Genomic DNA, 18,166 nt, shown 5'->3' on the forward strand with positions numbered 1-18,166 from the left:
GGACTATATCTCCAACACAGAAGTCCTTGAAGCGGCCAACACCCCCAGCTTATACACACTACTGAGTCAGCGGCGCTTGAGATGGCTTGGCCATGTGAGCCGCATGGAAGATGGCAGGATCCCCAAAGACACATTGTACAGCGAGCTCGCCACTGGTATCAGACCCACCGGCCGTCCATGTCTCCGTTATAAAGACGTCTGCAAACGCGACATGAAATCGTGTGACATTGATCACAAGTCGTGGGAGTCAGTTGCCAGCATTCGCCAGAGCTGGCGGGCAGCCATAAAGACAGGGCTAAATTGTGGCGAGTCGAAGAGACTTAGTAGTTGGCAGGAAAAAAGACAGAGGCGCAAGGGGAGAGCCAACTGTGCAACAGCCCCAACAAACAAATTTCTCTGCAGCACCTGTGGAAGAGCCTGTCACTCCAGAATTGGCCTTTATAGCCACTCCAGGCGCTGCTTCACAAACCACTGACCACCTCCAGGCGCGTATCCATTGTCTCTCGAGATAAGGAGGCCCAAAAGAAAGAAAAGAAGTACCTTGGGATGTTTTACCATGCTACATCAATGCAAGTTGTTATTGAATCAGAATGAAAAAGTACCATAGCTCTCCTCTCTGAACCAGGATTTCAAACTGTTTGCAGCATTCATCATTATAAAATTATTAAAATGAGCCTAAAGATGTGAATTAGTGGTGCAGTAACCAGGCATTTTAAACTGGCTTGAGAATCTCTCAGCCACGTTAACAGTCTATGACAAAACAAAGGGTTGATAATATGACTTTCTTGGTTTTACTGGCCCCTAAAGGATTTTCACTTACCGTGGAGGGTCAATTTGATGGAAAAGCCATGACATATACAATATTCAGGTCCAGATTAAAGAGCAATCAGTATCCCATTGATAAAATAGGGCCCCAATTTGCATAAATTCATAAGGGTCCCAATCTGGCACATCAGCTACTTATCTACAGTGCTGGCCAGCACAATTCCAGCAGAAATCAGCAATAAGTCATAATGCTCCCTACCTCATTCCCACTGGGTGGGTGGGTTAAAACTGACACAAAATCACAGTCTATACATTTCACTTGTTGTGTATGTAAACCAGTTACAATAGGTGAGCAAAGAAAAGTATATTTTTGAAACATTGTTTTTTGCACAGGAGTTTTTACATAAAAGTCAAATATAAGAAGCTTTATTGAAGGAACAGAATATAAAGGAACATTAATAGACACATTGATTGCTGGCAGATTTTCCTTTTGTTGATGTCACCCTGCTAATAATTTGATGATCAGATTTCTGGATGTCACATAGGTTTTAGTATTCCTGGATGGCAAAGCAGCAGCACAAGGAAAATAACAGTCATTTAATAGTACCAGCCACACAGTACCAGACTGTGCATTAAGTTTCACTTCATCACATGGGACGTACTTCCCCAGGCAGAATGCAGAATGCCTTATTCAAGTTCTTAATGGATACTTGAAACGCTGGAGTCCAGGAAAGATCTCTCAAGCCTTTACTACAGCAGTCTTGCTAAAACAGGAGTGATTAAACCCAAAACCACAGGCTTCAAAGGCAATATTCTGTAGACTAGACTGCAGTTTCCAAACCTGATGCAGCAAAAGTGCAGAGAGCATAGGAAGGGTAATAATTACCAGAATAGTCAAACAATGATGGACTGTTACAATAATCATCCTCTACCCAATATGTATGCATCACCTTCCTGGAGTTTGGAGCAGAAACAGACTTTGTTTGTTGATGGGACCCATGGATGTTATTTGTGTAGATGGAACTCTGAGGGTGAGCCAGTGGGGTGAATTCTGATGCATGGTCCATCTTGGATTGCCTAAGGATAATCTGCTACCAAAACAAAAGCAGTTATTAGTTTTATCAGGAACAAAATTAGAACAAACTCCTGTTTGAAATTCCACACTTCACAATCACAGATTGTGGCTGCATTGGGGAAGGGGAATTGTGGGCACACTGGGGAAGGGGAGATTGTGCGTCCATTGGAGAAGGGAAGAATGCAAGACTGTGGATGCGCTGAGGAAGGAGAGATTGTGGGAGTGCTGGGGAAGGGGAGACTGCGGGTGCATTGGGGAAGGGGAATTGCGGGTGCATTGGGGAAGGGGAGATTGGAGGACAGTGGATGCATTGGGGAATGGGAAGGCTGGTTTAAGTGAAACGCTCCTTGAACACCTGGTCTATGAAAGCGCTAGCAGGTAGAGGCACTGATGGCTACTGCCCCTCTTCTCCCACCCCGCCTCCTCCTGTACTACATGCTGCCCAAGTGGCGGTAAGGGCTGATCCATAATGGTGGCGAAGTCATTGAGTTTGCAACAGGCAATGACAAATCTGGCGACTGGGGGTGCTGCAAAGCTCCCTCAAGCAGTACAGACAGCGGAATCATTGCTTGAATACACCGATTGTTTGCTCAATGTTATTCCTTGTGGCAGCTTGGCTCTCGTTGCGGGCCTGTTCTATGTCTGTGACAGGAGTCATACGTCACATCCAGAGTCCATATACCTTGTCGCCCAACAGCCAGGTTGCAACTTGAAGATCTGGTTCGGATAAAGGTGGCACAGAGCACTAGCGTAGGACGAAAGTTGAGACTACTTCTGAGATAGAGGGCACAGACTTCTCTCTGTCAATAGGAAGGAAATATTGCTGTTCCTCTGGGACCTCCCAGATACATGTACTGGGAGATGTCACTGATGTCACATGTTGCAGCCTGAAAAGAGCCAGTGGCATGAAGGTTAAGGGCCACAGTGATCTTGACAGTCATCGGCACTTCATTGGCCTGGTGGAAGACTAGGGTTGTAGCTGCACTAGGTGATGTAGCTCAGTGACAGTCTGTCTCCCTCTTGTCCAAGTTACTCTTGCTCTTTGCGATCTTCCTTGCTTCCTCCCATTCCCCAGCTCCAAAGGCAGTCCTAGGAGAGCACCCATGACTGCAGCCAAAGTATTCCTGAGGCAGTCAACAACAACTGTGCAACACCAACAACATCTTTCTCTGTTCAGATAAAGTGAACTTTCCAGAGTCAAAAAACACAAAAAAAACCAAGTCAACCAGCAGCTGAAATAAGAAACTATCAACTAACCTGTAAGTAACTTAAAACTTTAAGAAAGTCACCATCACCAGGAAAAAGGTGCTGAAATAAATGAGACCTAAAGGCTGACAAGTCTCCAGGACCAGATGGCCTGCATCGTAGGATCTTAGAAGTGACTGCAGAGATATTAGTTATAATATTCCAAAATAACTTAGATTCTGGAAGGGTCCCAACAGTTTGGAAAATAGCAAATGTAACACCTTTATTCAAGAAAGGAGGGAGACAGAAAGCAGAAAACGATAGGCCAGTTAGCCTAACATCTGTCATTGTGAAAATGCTAGAATCTGTTATTAAGGAGGTTTTAGCAGGATACTTAGAAAATTATTATGAGATCAGGCAGAGTCAACATGGTTTTGTGAAAGGGAAATCGTGTTTAACGAATTTATTAGAGTTCTTTGAGGAAGTAAAAAGCAAGGTGGATAAAGGGGAACCAGTAGCTGTGGTGTACTTGGATTTCCAAACGGCATTTGAAAAGGTGCCACATCAAAAGTTACTATACAACATAAGAGCACCTGGCGTAGGGGATAACATATTAGCATGGATAAAGGATTGGTTAGCTAACAGCAAGTAGAGAGTGGGAAAAATGGGTCATTTTCAGATTGGCAAGCTGTAACTAGTAGAGTGTCACACGGATCAGTGCTGGATCCTCTACTATTTACAATCTGTATCAATGACTTGGATGAAGGGACCGACTATATGGTAGCTTAAATTTGCCGACGACACCAAGGTAGGAAGGAAAATAAGTTGTCAAGAGGAGGTAAAGCATCTACTAAGGGATGTAGACAGGTTAAGTGAGTGGGCAAAAATGTGTAGATGAAGTATAATGTGGGAAATGTGAACTTGTCTACTTTAGCTGGAATAGAAAAGCAGTATACTCTTTCAATGGAGAGAGATTGCAGAACTCAGTGGTAGAAAGGAATCTGGGTGTCCTGGTACATGAACCACAAAAAGTTAGTATGCTGATACAGCAAGTGATTAGGAAAGTAAATGGAACGTTGCCGTTTATTGCAAGGGGAAGAGTATAAAAGTAGGGAAGTTTTACTGCAGCTGTACAGGACCTTGGTGAGACCTGTTTCTGTCTCAAATTCCACACTCCCATCTATCCCCGATAATCTTTGATTCCCTTGCCTAACAAGAATCTATCTACCTCCGGCTTAAAAATATTCAATGACGTCGCCTCCACCACCTTCTGAGGCAGAGAATTCCAAAGTCCCACAACCCTCAGAGTAAAAATTTCTCCTCGTCTCTGTCCTAAAAGAGCGACCTCTACTTTTCAAACAGTGTCCCCTAGTTCTGGACTCACCCACAAGAGGGAACATCTTTTCCACATTCACCTTGTCAAGACCATTCAGGATCTTACATACTTCAATCATGTCTCCCCTCACTCTTCTAAACTCCAGTGAAAACAAGCCCAGTCTGTCCAACTTTTCCTCATAAGCCAACCTGCTCATTCCAGGTATCAATCTAGTAAACCTCCTCTGAACTGCCTCCAACGCATTCACATCCTTCCTTAAATAAGGAGATCAAAACTGCACACAGTATTTGAGATGTGGTCTCACCAATGCCAGGTATAACTGAAACATAACACCCTTACTTTTATTTTCAATTCCTCTCATAACAAAGGATAGCATTCCATTATCCTTCTTTATTACTTGCTGTACCTGCATACTAACCTTTTGTGACTCATGCACTAGAACACCTAGATCCCTCTGAACCTCAGAATTCTGCAGTCGTTCCCAGTTTAAGAAATACTCTGTTTTTTTATTCTTCCTGCCAAAGTGAATAACTTCACATTTTCCCACATTATACTCCATCTGCCAGATCTTTGCCCACTCATTCAACCTATCTATATCGGTCTGCAACCTCCTTATGTCCTCTTATCTTTCCTACCGATCTTTGTGACGTCTGCAAATTAAGCTACCATGCCATTGCTCCCCTCATTTAAGTCATGAGTTTTTGATGCATTGGTCTTTTAATTGGCTCAGAATTTCCTTGTTACACCAGAGAATAAACAAAAAAATACGCAGAGAGAGGCAGGCAGAGTGGAAAATCATAAATAATTGAAAACGTGTGACTATTACCTAGTGTTTTACATTACGCCTCAGCAGTTGATTGCACTCTCCAAAGAAGTGGTTGCACATTGTTTTCAGAGCCTGTTATGACACTGCCAACTTTATCTTTGAGCATCTCCTGCAATGATGAGGAGAAACTCCTTTTAAAGCAAGAAGATATTTGTTAAACAGGAGAAAGCACTCTCCACAATGGGTTTCTCTTTATATCTTCATGATTAAATGCTCATTTTCTTAAACTAACTGTTCAAAGTGAATAAGCATATTAATCCATATTGGAACACTTGAACTTAAGAGGTTCGATCTGGATCCTAACCTGGTGTAGTTATATCAGGTAAATAACTCAGCATTAAAATTCCAGGTGCTCCAACCCACTGCTGGAAATGTGGTGCAAAGGGACTTTCTTTGACTGCAATGCCTCCACGACAACTCCAACCCATTTGCCAGACATGATTTTCTGGGGGGCGAGGGGCTCCAAAATTGCTACACAATTTGGACAACAATTTCACACAGGTTACGTGAATATTGAATATTATTACACCCGAGTGGTTGTGTGTGCACACATCAGCACCCCAATCCCACATTACGTACAATAACTTTTCCGGTACATTGATGAATGATCAGTGCTGCTTCCCTTTGTCAACAACAACTTATATTTATATAATGCTTTTAATGTAATAAAATGTCCCAAAATGCTTTACATGAGCAATTATAAACAAAATATGACACTGAGCCACAAAAGGAGATATTAGGTCAGATCACCAAAAGTTTGGTCAAAGAGGTAGGTTTTAAGGAGTGTCTTAAAGGAGGAAAGCGAGGTAGAGAGGCAGAGAGGTTTAGGGATGGTACTTCAGAGTTTAGGGCCCAGGCAGCTGAAGGCGCAGCCACCAGTGGTGGAGCGATTAAAATCGGGGTGCTCAACACGTCAGAATTAGAAGAGTGCAGATATCGCAGAAAATTATGGGCTGGATGAGATTACAGAGATAGGGAGAGGGTGAAACCATGGAGAGATTTGAAAACAAGGATAAGAATTTTAAGCTCAAGACGATGCTTGACTGGAAGCCAATATAGGTCAGTGAGGTGATAGGTGAACTGGACTTGGTGCAAGTTATGACTCGCCCTGAACTGGAAAACGTCATCAACTTTGCTTCCAATTTTCCACCTATTACACCTTCCCATGGTCCATCTCAGATTCTTCCCTTCCTCAACTTTTCTGTCTCCATTTCTGGAGATACTATCAACTAATATTCATTATAAGTCCACTGACTTCCACAGCTTCCATTCTCCCAGTTTCTCCATCTTCATCACATCTGTTCTGATGATGCAACCTTCCACACCAGTGCTTCCAACACGTCTTCCTTTTTCCTCAACAGAGGATTCCACCTGACCATGATTGACAGGGCCCTCGCCCGTGGCTGACTCATTCCCGCACCTGCTATCACCCCTTCCTCTCCCTCCTAGACTCATGATAGGGTTGCCCTCGTCTTCACCGTCCACCCCTGTATTCAACGGATTATCCTTCGCCATATACACCACCTCTTGCGTGACATCACCACCAAACACATCTTCCCCTCCCCTCCTATTTCAGCATTCCAAATGGACCGTTCCCTCCGCATCTCCTCAGTTACCCCCAAGCACCTTTCCATGCAATCGCAGGAAATACAATACCTTTCCTTTTACCTCCCCCCTCCTCACCATCCAGGGCCCCAAACGCTCCTTCCAACTTAAACAGCAATTTACATGTACTTCTCTCAATTTAGTACACCTGTATTCGCTGCTTGCAATGCGGTCAGCTCTACACTGGGGAGACTAAATGCAGATTGGGATATCGTTTTGTGGAACACCTCCATTCAGTCTGCAAGCATGACTCTGAGCGGCAAGCTGCCTGTCATTTTACCAGAAAGAGAGGGTAACCAAGGAGCTAATAAGAGTGAGGAACATAAGTGATTAATGTCAGCAAAGAATAAGTGTTAAGGGACTAAAAGCCAACAAATCCCAGGACCTGATGACCTACATCCTAGGCTTCTAAGAGAGGTAGCTGAAGAGATAGTAGATGCATTGGTTATGATGTTCCAAAATGCTCTAGATTCTAGAATGGTCCCAGCTGATTGAGAGTTCGCAAATGTTACACTGCTATTCAAGGAAGGGGGGAAGAAAGAAAACCGGAAACTACAGGCCAGTTAGCCTGACATCAGTCAGACATTGGAAAAATACTGGAAATATTAACAATGCCCTAAGAAAATCATAGCATGATAAGACAGACTCAACATGATATTATGAAAGGGAAATTGTATTTGACAAATTTATTAGAGATTTTTGAGGTTGTAACTAGTAGGGTAGTTAAAGGGGAGACAGTAAATGTAGTATCTTTGGATTTCCAAAAGACATTGAATAAGGTGCCACACATAGGGTTAAGAGGCAAAATAAGGGCTCCTGGAGTTGGGAGTGATATATTAGCAGAGGTTAGAGGATTGGTTAACAGGGGCATTTTCAAGTTGGCAGGCTGTGACTAGTGGATTGCCACAAGGATCAGTGCTGGGGCCTCAACTACTTACAATCTATATTAATGACTTAGACGAAGAGACAGAGTAATGTATTTAAGTTTGCTGACTATACAAAGCTCGGTAGGAATGTACGCTATGAGGAGGACACAGAAAGAGGCTGCAAAGAGATTGAAAGGTTATGTGTTTGGGTAACAAAGTTGCAGATGGAGTATAATGCAGGAAAGTGTGAGGTTATTCATTTTGGTAATAAGACTTAAAAAAGCAGAATTTAATTAAAAGGCATAAAACTTTTAAATAAAAACAGGAAATGCTGGAAATACTCAGCAGATCTGGCAGCATCTGTGCAGAGAAGCAGAGTTAACATTTCAGGTCAGTGACCCTTCATCAGAACTGGCAGAGGCTAGAAATGTAATAGGTTTTAAGTAAGTAAAGCAGGGGTGGGGCAAGAGATAACAAAAGAGGTGGTGTTGATAGGACAAGGTCACAGAGAATAACTGACCAGGTGGACATGGAGCAAAGGCAAACAGTATGTTTTAGTGTGGTGAAAGACAAAGCGTTAGTTCAGAGAGGGTGTTAATTGACAGAAAACTGAACAGCCTGGCCCCAAGCACAAACATGAAGAAAACAGTGGGTAGGCACAGTAGAAACAAACTAAAATAAAATGAACACATAAAAAAGAAAAAAATAACTAAAAATAAAAATAAGAGGGGCCCGTCATGCTCTGAAATTATTGAACTCAATGTTCAGTCTGGCAGGCTGTAGCGTGCTGTTCCTCGAGCTTGCGTTGATGTTCACCGGAACACTGCAGCAATCCCAGGGCTATGTGGTCATGAGAGCAGGGGGAAGTGTTGAAATGGCCAGCAACCGGAAGCTCAGGGTCATGCTTTCGGACTAAGTGGAGGTGTTCCGCAAAGCTGTCACCCAGTCTGCGTTTGGTCTCCCCAATGTACAGGAGACCACATTGTGAGCAGCGAATATAGTATACTAAATTGAAAGTACAAGTAAATTGCTGCTTCACCTGAAAGGAGTGTTTGGGGCCTGGGATAGTGAGGAGAGAGGAGGTAAATGGGCAGGTATTACACCTCCTGCAGGGGAAGTTGCCGTGGGAAGGGGACAAGGTGGTGGGGGTCATGGAGGAGTGGACCAGGGTGTCGCAGACGGAAAGATCCCTTCGGAATGCTGACTGGGGAGGGGAGGGGAAGATGCGTTTGGTAGTGCCATCACGCTGGAGGTGGTGGAAATGGCGAAGGATGATCCTTCGGATGTGGAGGCTGATGGGGTGGAAAGTGAGGACAAGGGGATCCCTGTCACAGTTCTGGGAGGGAGGGGAAGGGGTGAGGATAGAGGTGTGGGAAATGGGCCGGGTACGGTTGAGGGCCCTATTAACCACAGTGGGGTGGAATTCTCGGTTGAAGAAAAAGGAAGACATATCAGAAGCGCTGTCATGGAAGGTTGCATCATCAGAGCAGACGTGTCGGAGATGGAGAAACTGTGAGAATGGAATGGAGTCCTTACAGGAGGCAGGGTGTGAAGAAGTGTAGTTCAGGTAGCTGTGGGAGTCGGTGGGCTTATAATGAACATTAGTAGACAGCCTATCCCCAGAGATGGAGACAGAGAAGTCAAGGAAGGGAAGGGAAATGTCGGAGATGGACCACGTAAAGATGAGAGAAGGGTGGAAATTAGAAGCAAAGTTGATAAAGTTTTCCAGTTCCGGGCAGGAGCAGGTAACGGCACCGATAGTCATCAATGTACTGGAAAAAGAGTTGGGGGAGGGGGCCTGAGAAGGACTGGAACAAGGAATGCTCGACATATCCCACAAAAAGACAGGCATAACTAGGACCCATTAGGGTACCCATAACACCTTTTACTTGAAGGAAATGAGTGGAGTTGAAGGAGAAGTTGTTCAATGTGAGAACAAGTTCAGCCAGGCGGAGGAGGATGGTGGTGGATGGTGACTGGGTGAGCCTTTGTTCAAGGAAGAAGCGGACAGCCCTCAAACCATCCTGGTGGGGGATGGAAGTGTAGAGAAATTGGACGTCCATAGTGAAGAGGCGGCGGTTGGGGCCAGGAAACTGGAAATTGTCGAAATGTTGTTGGGCGCCAGAAGAGCCACAGATGTCGGTGGGAAGAGAATGGACCAGGAGAGAAAAGATAGAGTCAAGATAGGAAGAAATAAGTTCAGTGGGGCAGGAACAGGCTGAGACAATGGGTCTGCCAGGTCAGTCCTGTTTGTGGACTTTGGGAAGGAGGTAGAAGCGGGCTGTCCGGGATTGCGGGGCTATGAGGTTGGAAGCAATAGAGGGAAGATCTCCAGAGGAGATGAAGTCAGTGACAGTCCTGTGGACAGTCACTTGATGTTCGGTGGTGGGGTCATGGTCCAGCGGGAAGTAGGAAGAAGTGTTTCAGAGTTGGCGCTGAGCCTCTGCAAGGTAGAGGGCGGTACGCCAGATAACAACAGCACCGCCCTTGCCTGCAGGTTTGATGACAATGTCGAGGTTAGACCTGAGAGAACGGAGTGCAGCAAGTTCAGAGGGGGACAGGTTACAGCGAGGGAGGGGGGCAGAGAAATTGAGATGGCCAATGTCTTGCCGACAGTTTTCAATGAAAAGATCAAGAGCGTGTAAGAGGCCAGAGGGAGGGGTCCAGGTAGAGGGAGAATGCTGGAGACGGGTGAATGGGTCCACTGGTCGGGGGGAGGACTCCTGGTCAAAGAAGTGAGCCCGGAGGTGAAGGCAACAGAAGAGGAGCTCAATGCCATGCCTAGCATGAAATTCATTGAGGTGGGGGTGTAAAGGGATAAAACGGTGTCCTTTGCTGAGTACTGAGAAACTTTCAAATGTTGGTGTTCAAACAGACTTGGCTGTACTCGTACAAGGCACACAAAGTTAGTATGCAGGTACATCAGACAATTAAGGTGGCAAATGGCATGCTGGCTGCAAAGGGACTGGAATATAAGAGCGAGGAAATATTGCTACAATTCCACAGGGCTTTGGTGAGACCACACCTGGAGTACTGTGCGTAATTTTGGTCTCCATATTTAAGGAAGGATATACTTGCATTGGAGCTACGACAATTGCACAGGGCTTTGGTGAGACCACACCTGGAGTACCGTGCGTAATTTTGATCTCCATATTTAAGGAAGGATGTACTTGCATTGGAGTTGGTACAGTGATGGTCCACCAGATTGGCACCTGGGAGGGTTGTCCGATGATGACAGGCTGAGCAAATTGGGTCTATACTCTCCAGTTTAGAAGAATGAGAGGTTATCTCATTGAAACATAGAATATTCTGAAGGGGCTTGACAGAGTAGACACAGAGGTTGTTTCCCCTGGTTGGGGAATTTAGAACATGAGGTCATAATGCCAGGGTAAGTGGTCCATCATTCAGGACTGAAATGAAGAGAAATTTCTTCATGCAGAGATTGTGAATTTTTGGAATTCTCTACCCCAGAGAGCTGTGGATGACCCATCATTGAGTATATTCAAGGCTGACATAGATAGATTTTTGGCCTCTCCTGGAATCAAAGGATATGGCGAGCAGGTGGAAAGGTTAAGGCAGAAGATCAGCCATGATCGTAGTGAGTGGCGGAGAAGGCTCGAGGGGCCATATGGTCTACTCCTGCTCCTACTTATGCTTTTATAAACACAGGCTCTTGGGCCTCTGTGATATGTTTCCTCAACAAACCATAAATGAGGAAACGAGGAAAAGTTCCAATGGCTTCCTGTTGAGCAGAGTTCACATGCAACATGGCATGAGCAACATGAGGGTTTCAGAAGGTTTTCGATAAGGTCCCACCGAAGAGATTAGCATGCAAATTTGAAGCCCAAAGGATTGGGGTTAAGGTACTGAAATGGATAGAGAACTGGTTGACAGACAGAAAACAAAGAGTAGGAATAAACGGGTCTTTTTCCGAGTGGCAGGCAGTGACTAGTGGGGTACCGCAGGGATCGGGGCTAGGACCCCAGCTATTCACAATATATACTAATGATATAGATGAGGGAATTAAATGTAATATATCCAAGTTTGCTGATGACACAAAGATGGGTGGGAGTGTGAGCTGTGAGGAGGATGCAGAGAAGCTCCAGTGTGATTTGGACAGGTTGAGCGAGTGGGCAAATACATGGCAGATGCAGTATAATGTGGATAAATGTGAGGTTATCCACTTTGGTGGCAAAAACAGAAAGGCAGATTACCTGAATGGCGATAGATTGGGAAAGGGGGGAGGTGCAGGGAGACCTGGGTGTCCTTGTGCACGAGTCGCTGAAAGTAAGCATGCAGGTGCAGCAGGCAGTTAAGGAGGCAAATGGTATGTTGGCCTTCATAGCGAGAAGATTCGAGTACAGGAGCAAGGCTGTCTTGCTGCAAATATACAAGGCCTTGGTGAGACCACATCTGGAGTATTATGTGCAGTTTTGGTCTCCTTATCTGAGGAAGGATGTTCTTGCTATGGAGGGAGTGCAGCGAAGGTTCACCAGACTGATTCCTGGGATGGCAGGACTGACGTATGAAGACAGATTGGGTCGATTAGGCTTGTATTCGCTAGAGTTTAGAAGAATGAGAGGTGATTTCATAGAAACCTACAAAATTCTAACAGGACTGGACAGACTAGATGCAGGAAGGATGTTCCCAATGTTGGGGGAGTCCAGGACTAGGGGTCACAGTGTAAGGATAAGGGGTAAGCCATTTAGGACTGAGATGAAGAGGGATTTCTTCACCCAGAGAGTGGTGAACCTGTGGAATTATCTACCACAGAAAGCAGTTGAGGCCAAATCATTAAATATATTCAAGACAGAGTTAGATGTAGTTCTTAGGGCTAAAGGAATCAAGGGATATGGGGAGAAAGCAGGAACAGGGTACTGAATTTGGATGATGAGCCATGATCGTATTGAATGGTGGTGCAGGCCCAAAGGGCCGAATGGTCTACTCCTGCTCCTATTTTCTATGTTTCTATATTTCAATACAGGGCACAAGAGAAAACTCATAGTGGTACATGCCCTCCAAATATAGTATCATATCTTTTATTCTAAGACATGAAAAAAAAGATACCGGTGTCAGCATGTAACCACAACGGGAGTGATGAGAGGGGATTTGCACCAAGCAATCGAACACCATGCAAAACTTGTGGGATGCCTGTATGTAAGGCTGAGTGAAGGAACACCAGCAGGTGAACATGAGTGTAGCAGGCACTGTGCTACCTCAGGGACATTGTTGCAAACAGAGTGGAATGGAAAAGTGGACCTGCTTCGTACAGTGCATTCTTAGAAGGTGTGGATTGTTGTTCTTGTATATTTATAGCACTGCTGAGGGAAGCAGAGAATGATGGAGCTAGTACTCACTGCTCAAGCAGCCTTATGCTATCGCCCCAGGAAGCACTTCTTAGGGCCCTGCAGAACTTTGTGCTAATGAATATCTCCTTATTTCCTGCAGCACAATTTCCACTACCGCACCAGAGACCCCAGATTTTCTGTGTTCCTGCAGACCTGGCAACATTCTCGAATCTCAGAACTTCTTTCCCCATAGAGAAATGGCAATCATGATGCCTGCCCTTTTAAGCAGCTGCACGCTATTCCCTCCCCCAACAACTCTCTGTCAGAAGTCTTTCTGATACGAAGAGCCCACCCCCATATATCAAAAGGAAGACGATCCTGGAATGATTTGCAGGAAAATGACGTTTCATTGAGTGGGTGCGAATCATGCTTCACTCTACTGCCAAATAGGCTCGGGCTGTATCAGAAAACACAGGCAAATCATTTCTACCTGGGCTTCTCATAGGAGATCGGTCTTTGCATCTGTCCTTCACAGGAGAGACTGCCTACAAAATGTACCTCCTGTGATAGAAGAGACTGACCTTCAAACTATGCCCATTATAGGAATGTTCCCAAACTGTGCCTCCTGTTATAGGACAGACTGTCCCCAAAACTGTGCCTCCTGTGATAGGACAGACTGTCCCCAAAACTGTGCCTCCCGTGATAGGACAGACTATCCCCAAAACTGTGCCTCCTGTGATAGGAGAGACTGACCTCAATCTATGGCCCCAGTTATAGGAGAGAGTACCCTCAAACTGTGCCCCTAGTTGTAGGAGAGATTGTTACTAAACTGTATCCCCTGTTGTAGGAGAGACTGACCCCAGAAAGTGCCATCTATGATAGGAGAGCCTGACTTCAAATTGTGTCCCCTGTGGTATGAGAAACCGTTGCCCAACTTCACTGTACAAAGAGGAGTAAGAATGTCGCAGACTGAAGGGAATGCATTTTTGGCAGGTAAGGAGGAAGAGAGGGTTGATGTAGAGACAAATGTGCATGCACTAAGGGAAATGCTCCAGTTAAGCTCCTAATCTGAAATCTACAAAACCAATACTACCAATGCATCAACATAAAACAGCACAATAAACTACATGTCAATAAAAGCAAAATACTGCGGATGCTGGAAATCTGAAACAAAAACAAGAAATGCTGGATTCACTCAGCAGGTCTGGCAGCATCTGTGGAAAGAGAAGCAGAGTTAACGTTTCGGGTCAGTGACCCTTCTTCGGAACTGACAAATATTAGAAAAGTCACAGATTATAAACAAGTGAGGTGGGGGTGGGGCAAGAGATAACAAAGGAGAAGGTGCAGATTGGACCAGGCCACATAGCTGACCAAAAGGTCACGGAGCAAAGGCAAATAATATGTTAATGGTGTGTTGAAAGACAAAGCATTAGTACAGATTAGGTGTGACTACACTGAATATTGAACAGCAGCAAGTGCAAACCTGAAGAAAAACAACCTGAAAAAAACAGTGGGTAAGCAAACTGAACAAACTAAGATGAAATGAAATAAATGCAAAAAAAGATTGTAAAAAATGTAAAAAGGAATGTAAAAAAAAAGGAAGAAAAAATAACTAAAAATGAAAGTAAAATGGGGGGCTGTCATGCTCTGAAATTATTGAACTCAATGTTCAGTCCAGCAGGCTGTAGTGTGCCTAATCGGTAGATGAGATGCTGTTCCTCGAGCTTGCGTTGATGTTCACTGGAACACTGCAGCAATCCCAGGACAGAGATGTGAGCATGAGAGCAGGGGGGAGTGTTGAAATGGCAAGCAACCGGAAGCTCAGGGTCCTGCTTGCGGACTGAGCGGAGATGTTCCGCAAAGCGGTCACCCAGTCTGCGCTTGGTCTCCCCAAAGTAGAGGAGACCACACTGTGAGCAGCGAATACAGTATACTACATTGAAAGAAGTACAAGTAAATCGCTTCTTCACCTGAAAGGAGTGTTTGGGGCCTGGGATAGTGAGGAGAGAGGAGGTAAATGGGCAGGTATTACACCTCCTGCGATTGCAAGGGAAGGTGCCCTGGGACGGGGACGAGGTGGTGGGGGTAATGGAGGAGTGGACCAGGGTGTCGCGGAGGGAACGATCCCTTCGGAATGCTGACAGGGAAAGGGAGGGGAAGATGCGACTGGTAGTGGCATCACGCTGGAGGTGGCGAAAATGGCGGAGGATGATCCTTTGGATATGGAGGCTGGTGGGATGAAAAGTGAGGACAAGGGGAACCCTGTCACGGTTCTGGGAGGGAGGGGAAGGGGTGAGGGTAGAGGTGCGGGGAATGGGTCGGACACGGTTGAGGGCCCTGTCAACCACAGTGGGAGGAAATCCTCGGTTGAGGAAAAAGGAGGTCAATTCAGAAGCACCGTCATGGAAGGTTGCATCATCAGAGCAGATGCGTCGGAGACGGAGAAACTGGGAGAATGGAATGGAGTCCTTACAGGAGGTAGGGTGTGCAGAAGTGTAGTCGAGGTAGCTGTGGGAGTCAGTGGGCTTATAATGGATATTGGTAGACAACCTATCCCCAGAGATGGAGACAGAGAAGTCGAGGAAGGGAAGGGAAGTGTCAGAGATGGACCATGTAAAGGTGAGAGAAGGGTGGAAATTGGAAGCAAAGTTGATAAGGTTTTCTAGTTCGGGGCGGGAGCAGGAAACGGCACCGATACAGTCATCAATGTACCGGAAAAAGAGTTGGGGGAGGGGGCCTGAGTAGGACTGGAACAAAGAATGCTCGACATATCCCACAAAAAGACAGGCATAACTAGGACCCATGCGGGTACCCATAGCGACACCTTTTACTTGAAGGGAGTGCATGGAGTTGAAGGAGAAGTTGTTCAATGTGAGAACAAGTTCAGCCAGGTGGAGGAGGGTGGTGGTGGATGGGGACTGGTTGGGCCTCTGTTCCAGGAAGAAGCGGAGAGCCCTCAAACCATCCTGGCGGGGGATGGAGGTGTAGAGCGATTGGACGTCCATAGTGAAGAGGAGGCGGTTGGGACCAGGAAACTGGAAATTGTCAAAATGACGTAGGGCGTCAGAAGAGTCACGGATGTAGGTGGGAAGAGACTGGACCAGCGGAGAAAAGATAGTCAAGATAGGAAGAAATAAGTTCAGTGGGGCAGGAGCAGGCTGACACAATGGGCCTGCCGGGACAGTCCCGTTTGTGGATTTTGGGAAGGAGGTAGAAGCGGGCTGTCCGGGGTTGTGGGACTATGAGGTTGGAAGCAATAGAGGGAAGATCTCCAGAGGAGATGAGGTCAGTGACAGTCCTTTGGACGGTGGCTTGATGTTCAGTGGTGGGGTCATGGTCCAGAGGGAGGTAGGAAGAGGTGTCTGTGAGTTGGCGTTGAGCTTCTGCAAGGTAGAGGTCGGTACGCCATACAACAACAGCACCACCCTTGTCTGCAGGTTTGATGACCATGTCGGGGTTGGACCTGAGAGAACGGAGTGCCTCAAGTTCAGAGGGGGACAGGTTAGAGTGAGTGAGGGGGGCAGAGAAATTGAGACGACCAATGTCTCACCGACAGTTTTCAATGAAGAGATCAAGAGCGGGTAAGAGGCCAGGGGGAGGGGTCCAGGTAGAGGGAGAATGCTGGAGGCGGGTGAATGGGTCTGCTGGTCGGGGGGAGGACTCCTGGTCGAAGAAGTGAGCCCGGAGGCGGAGGCGACGGAAGAAGAGCTCAACGTCATGCCGAGCGCGAAATTCATTGAGGTGGGGGCGTAAGGGGATAAAACTGAGACCTTTGCTGAGTACAGAACGCTCAGCATCAGAGAGGGGGAGGTCAGAGGGTATAGTAAATACACGGCAAGGGGTCAGATCAGAAGGGGTGGGGTCAGAGGGAAGTGAAGCGGAAGGAGGATCTGGAGGGGCATTAGTCCCCATCAGCTGCTGGAGCTTGCGTTCCTTAACACCTGAAAGGAAGAAAAAAAGTTTTTTGTTAATGCGTCGGATGAGACGTAAGATGAGATGAAACTGCGGAGTAGAACAGCTTTGAGATAAGGTGAGACGGTGCTGCTGGAGAGAGAGGTCCAGTGTGTGCATGTGGCGGCGCATAGCACTGAGTGTGGATCTCAGGATGCGGCGAGAGTAGCAGTCCGAGGAACGTTGTATTTCTCGGAGATACCTGTGATCTGGGTGGTTTCAAAGCATGATGGGTGAAACTGCAGTTGGAATCCACGTGGAATAAGTCAGAGCCGGAGACAGTCACTGAGGAAGGAGATGTGGCTGTGAAAACGAGTTTTGGTAGATACCTTATCAAACACCAGGAGGGAAATAGAAAGCAATGAAGGTGAACAAGGTAAAAGAGACAAACGAAAATCCCGTCAGAGAGAAGAGCAGAACTTCTTCAAGGTAGGCATTCCTGGAAGAGAAGTGGCAGTGAATTAAACACTAAAATAAAAGCAAAATACTTCGGATGCTGGAAATCTGAAACAAAAACAAGAAATGCTGGAATCACTCAGCAGGTCTGGCAGCATCTGTGGAAAGAGAAGCAGAGTTAACGTTTCGGGTCAGTGACCGTTCTTCGGAACTACATGTCATCCTTATTTCTGCTGCTACCTTAAAGTGGCCCTTCTTAAAATTATGCATGGGCACAGGTTGAAGTAAGGTGCATCAAATTTATCACCCTGCAAATTAAATGTGAATGTAAAGTTAATGATAATCACACTATTTCCTCTCAGTGACCCTTGGTGTGAATCTACTGTATCGTAACCTCGTGGTATAACAAAGTGTTACCACTATGGGAGGAGCGGGTGTGATGGCAAGCAGTTGCTCTTCAATGGAGGCTGCCAGGGATGGAGACATGGACATGCAAGTTCATGTCATGGGCCTGCAATTCCTTGGTTGGATGACTGTCATTGTTCTGAGAAACAATTGTCCAATTTGTCCAGTATAATTTCTGAGCAAATGTTAGAATCAATCATTCAAGATTAAACATTGAGCATATAGAAATGCATGGTTTAACCAAGGTCAGCCAGCATTACTTATTAAGGATTTAATTAAAAGAATTCTTGGAGGATTGATGTAGTGCATATGGATTTTCAGAAGGTCTTTGCTAAAATGTTTAACAAGAAGCACGTTTGAAACATTTGGGCTTATGGTACAAGAGGAAATGTGCAGCAGGGATAGAAAGTTGGCTTACCAACAAGAAACAAAATTAAGGTAAATAGGTGATGCTCGGATTGGAGAAGG

General features: G+C 45.8%; 1 protein-coding gene across 5 annotated transcripts in view; it reads right to left on the reverse strand.

The window, feature by feature from the left end:
• Positions 1–1,175: 1,175 nt before the first annotated feature.
• atp11a (ATPase phospholipid transporting 11A) overlaps positions 1,176–18,166 on the reverse strand; it is a 249,630-nt gene continuing 232,639 nt past the window's right edge. For 2 of the 5 annotated variants that reach the window (XM_068034155.1, XM_068034157.1), the window contains exon 29: positions 1,176–1,856. In XM_068034155.1, coding sequence (XP_067890256.1) covers positions 1,587–1,856 — 270 coding nt within the window. In that variant the 3' untranslated portion in view covers positions 1,176–1,586. Of the gene's footprint in view, positions 1,857–5,187; positions 5,297–18,166 lie in introns of all 5 variants that reach the window. The other 3 variants (XM_068034159.1, XM_068034158.1, XM_068034156.1) reach the window with 3 other exon arrangements.

The sequence above is a fragment of the Heterodontus francisci genome, chromosome 6 (assembly GCF_036365525.1).
Source record: "Heterodontus francisci isolate sHetFra1 chromosome 6, sHetFra1.hap1, whole genome shotgun sequence".
NCBI lineage: Eukaryota > Metazoa > Chordata > Chondrichthyes > Heterodontiformes > Heterodontidae > Heterodontus > Heterodontus francisci.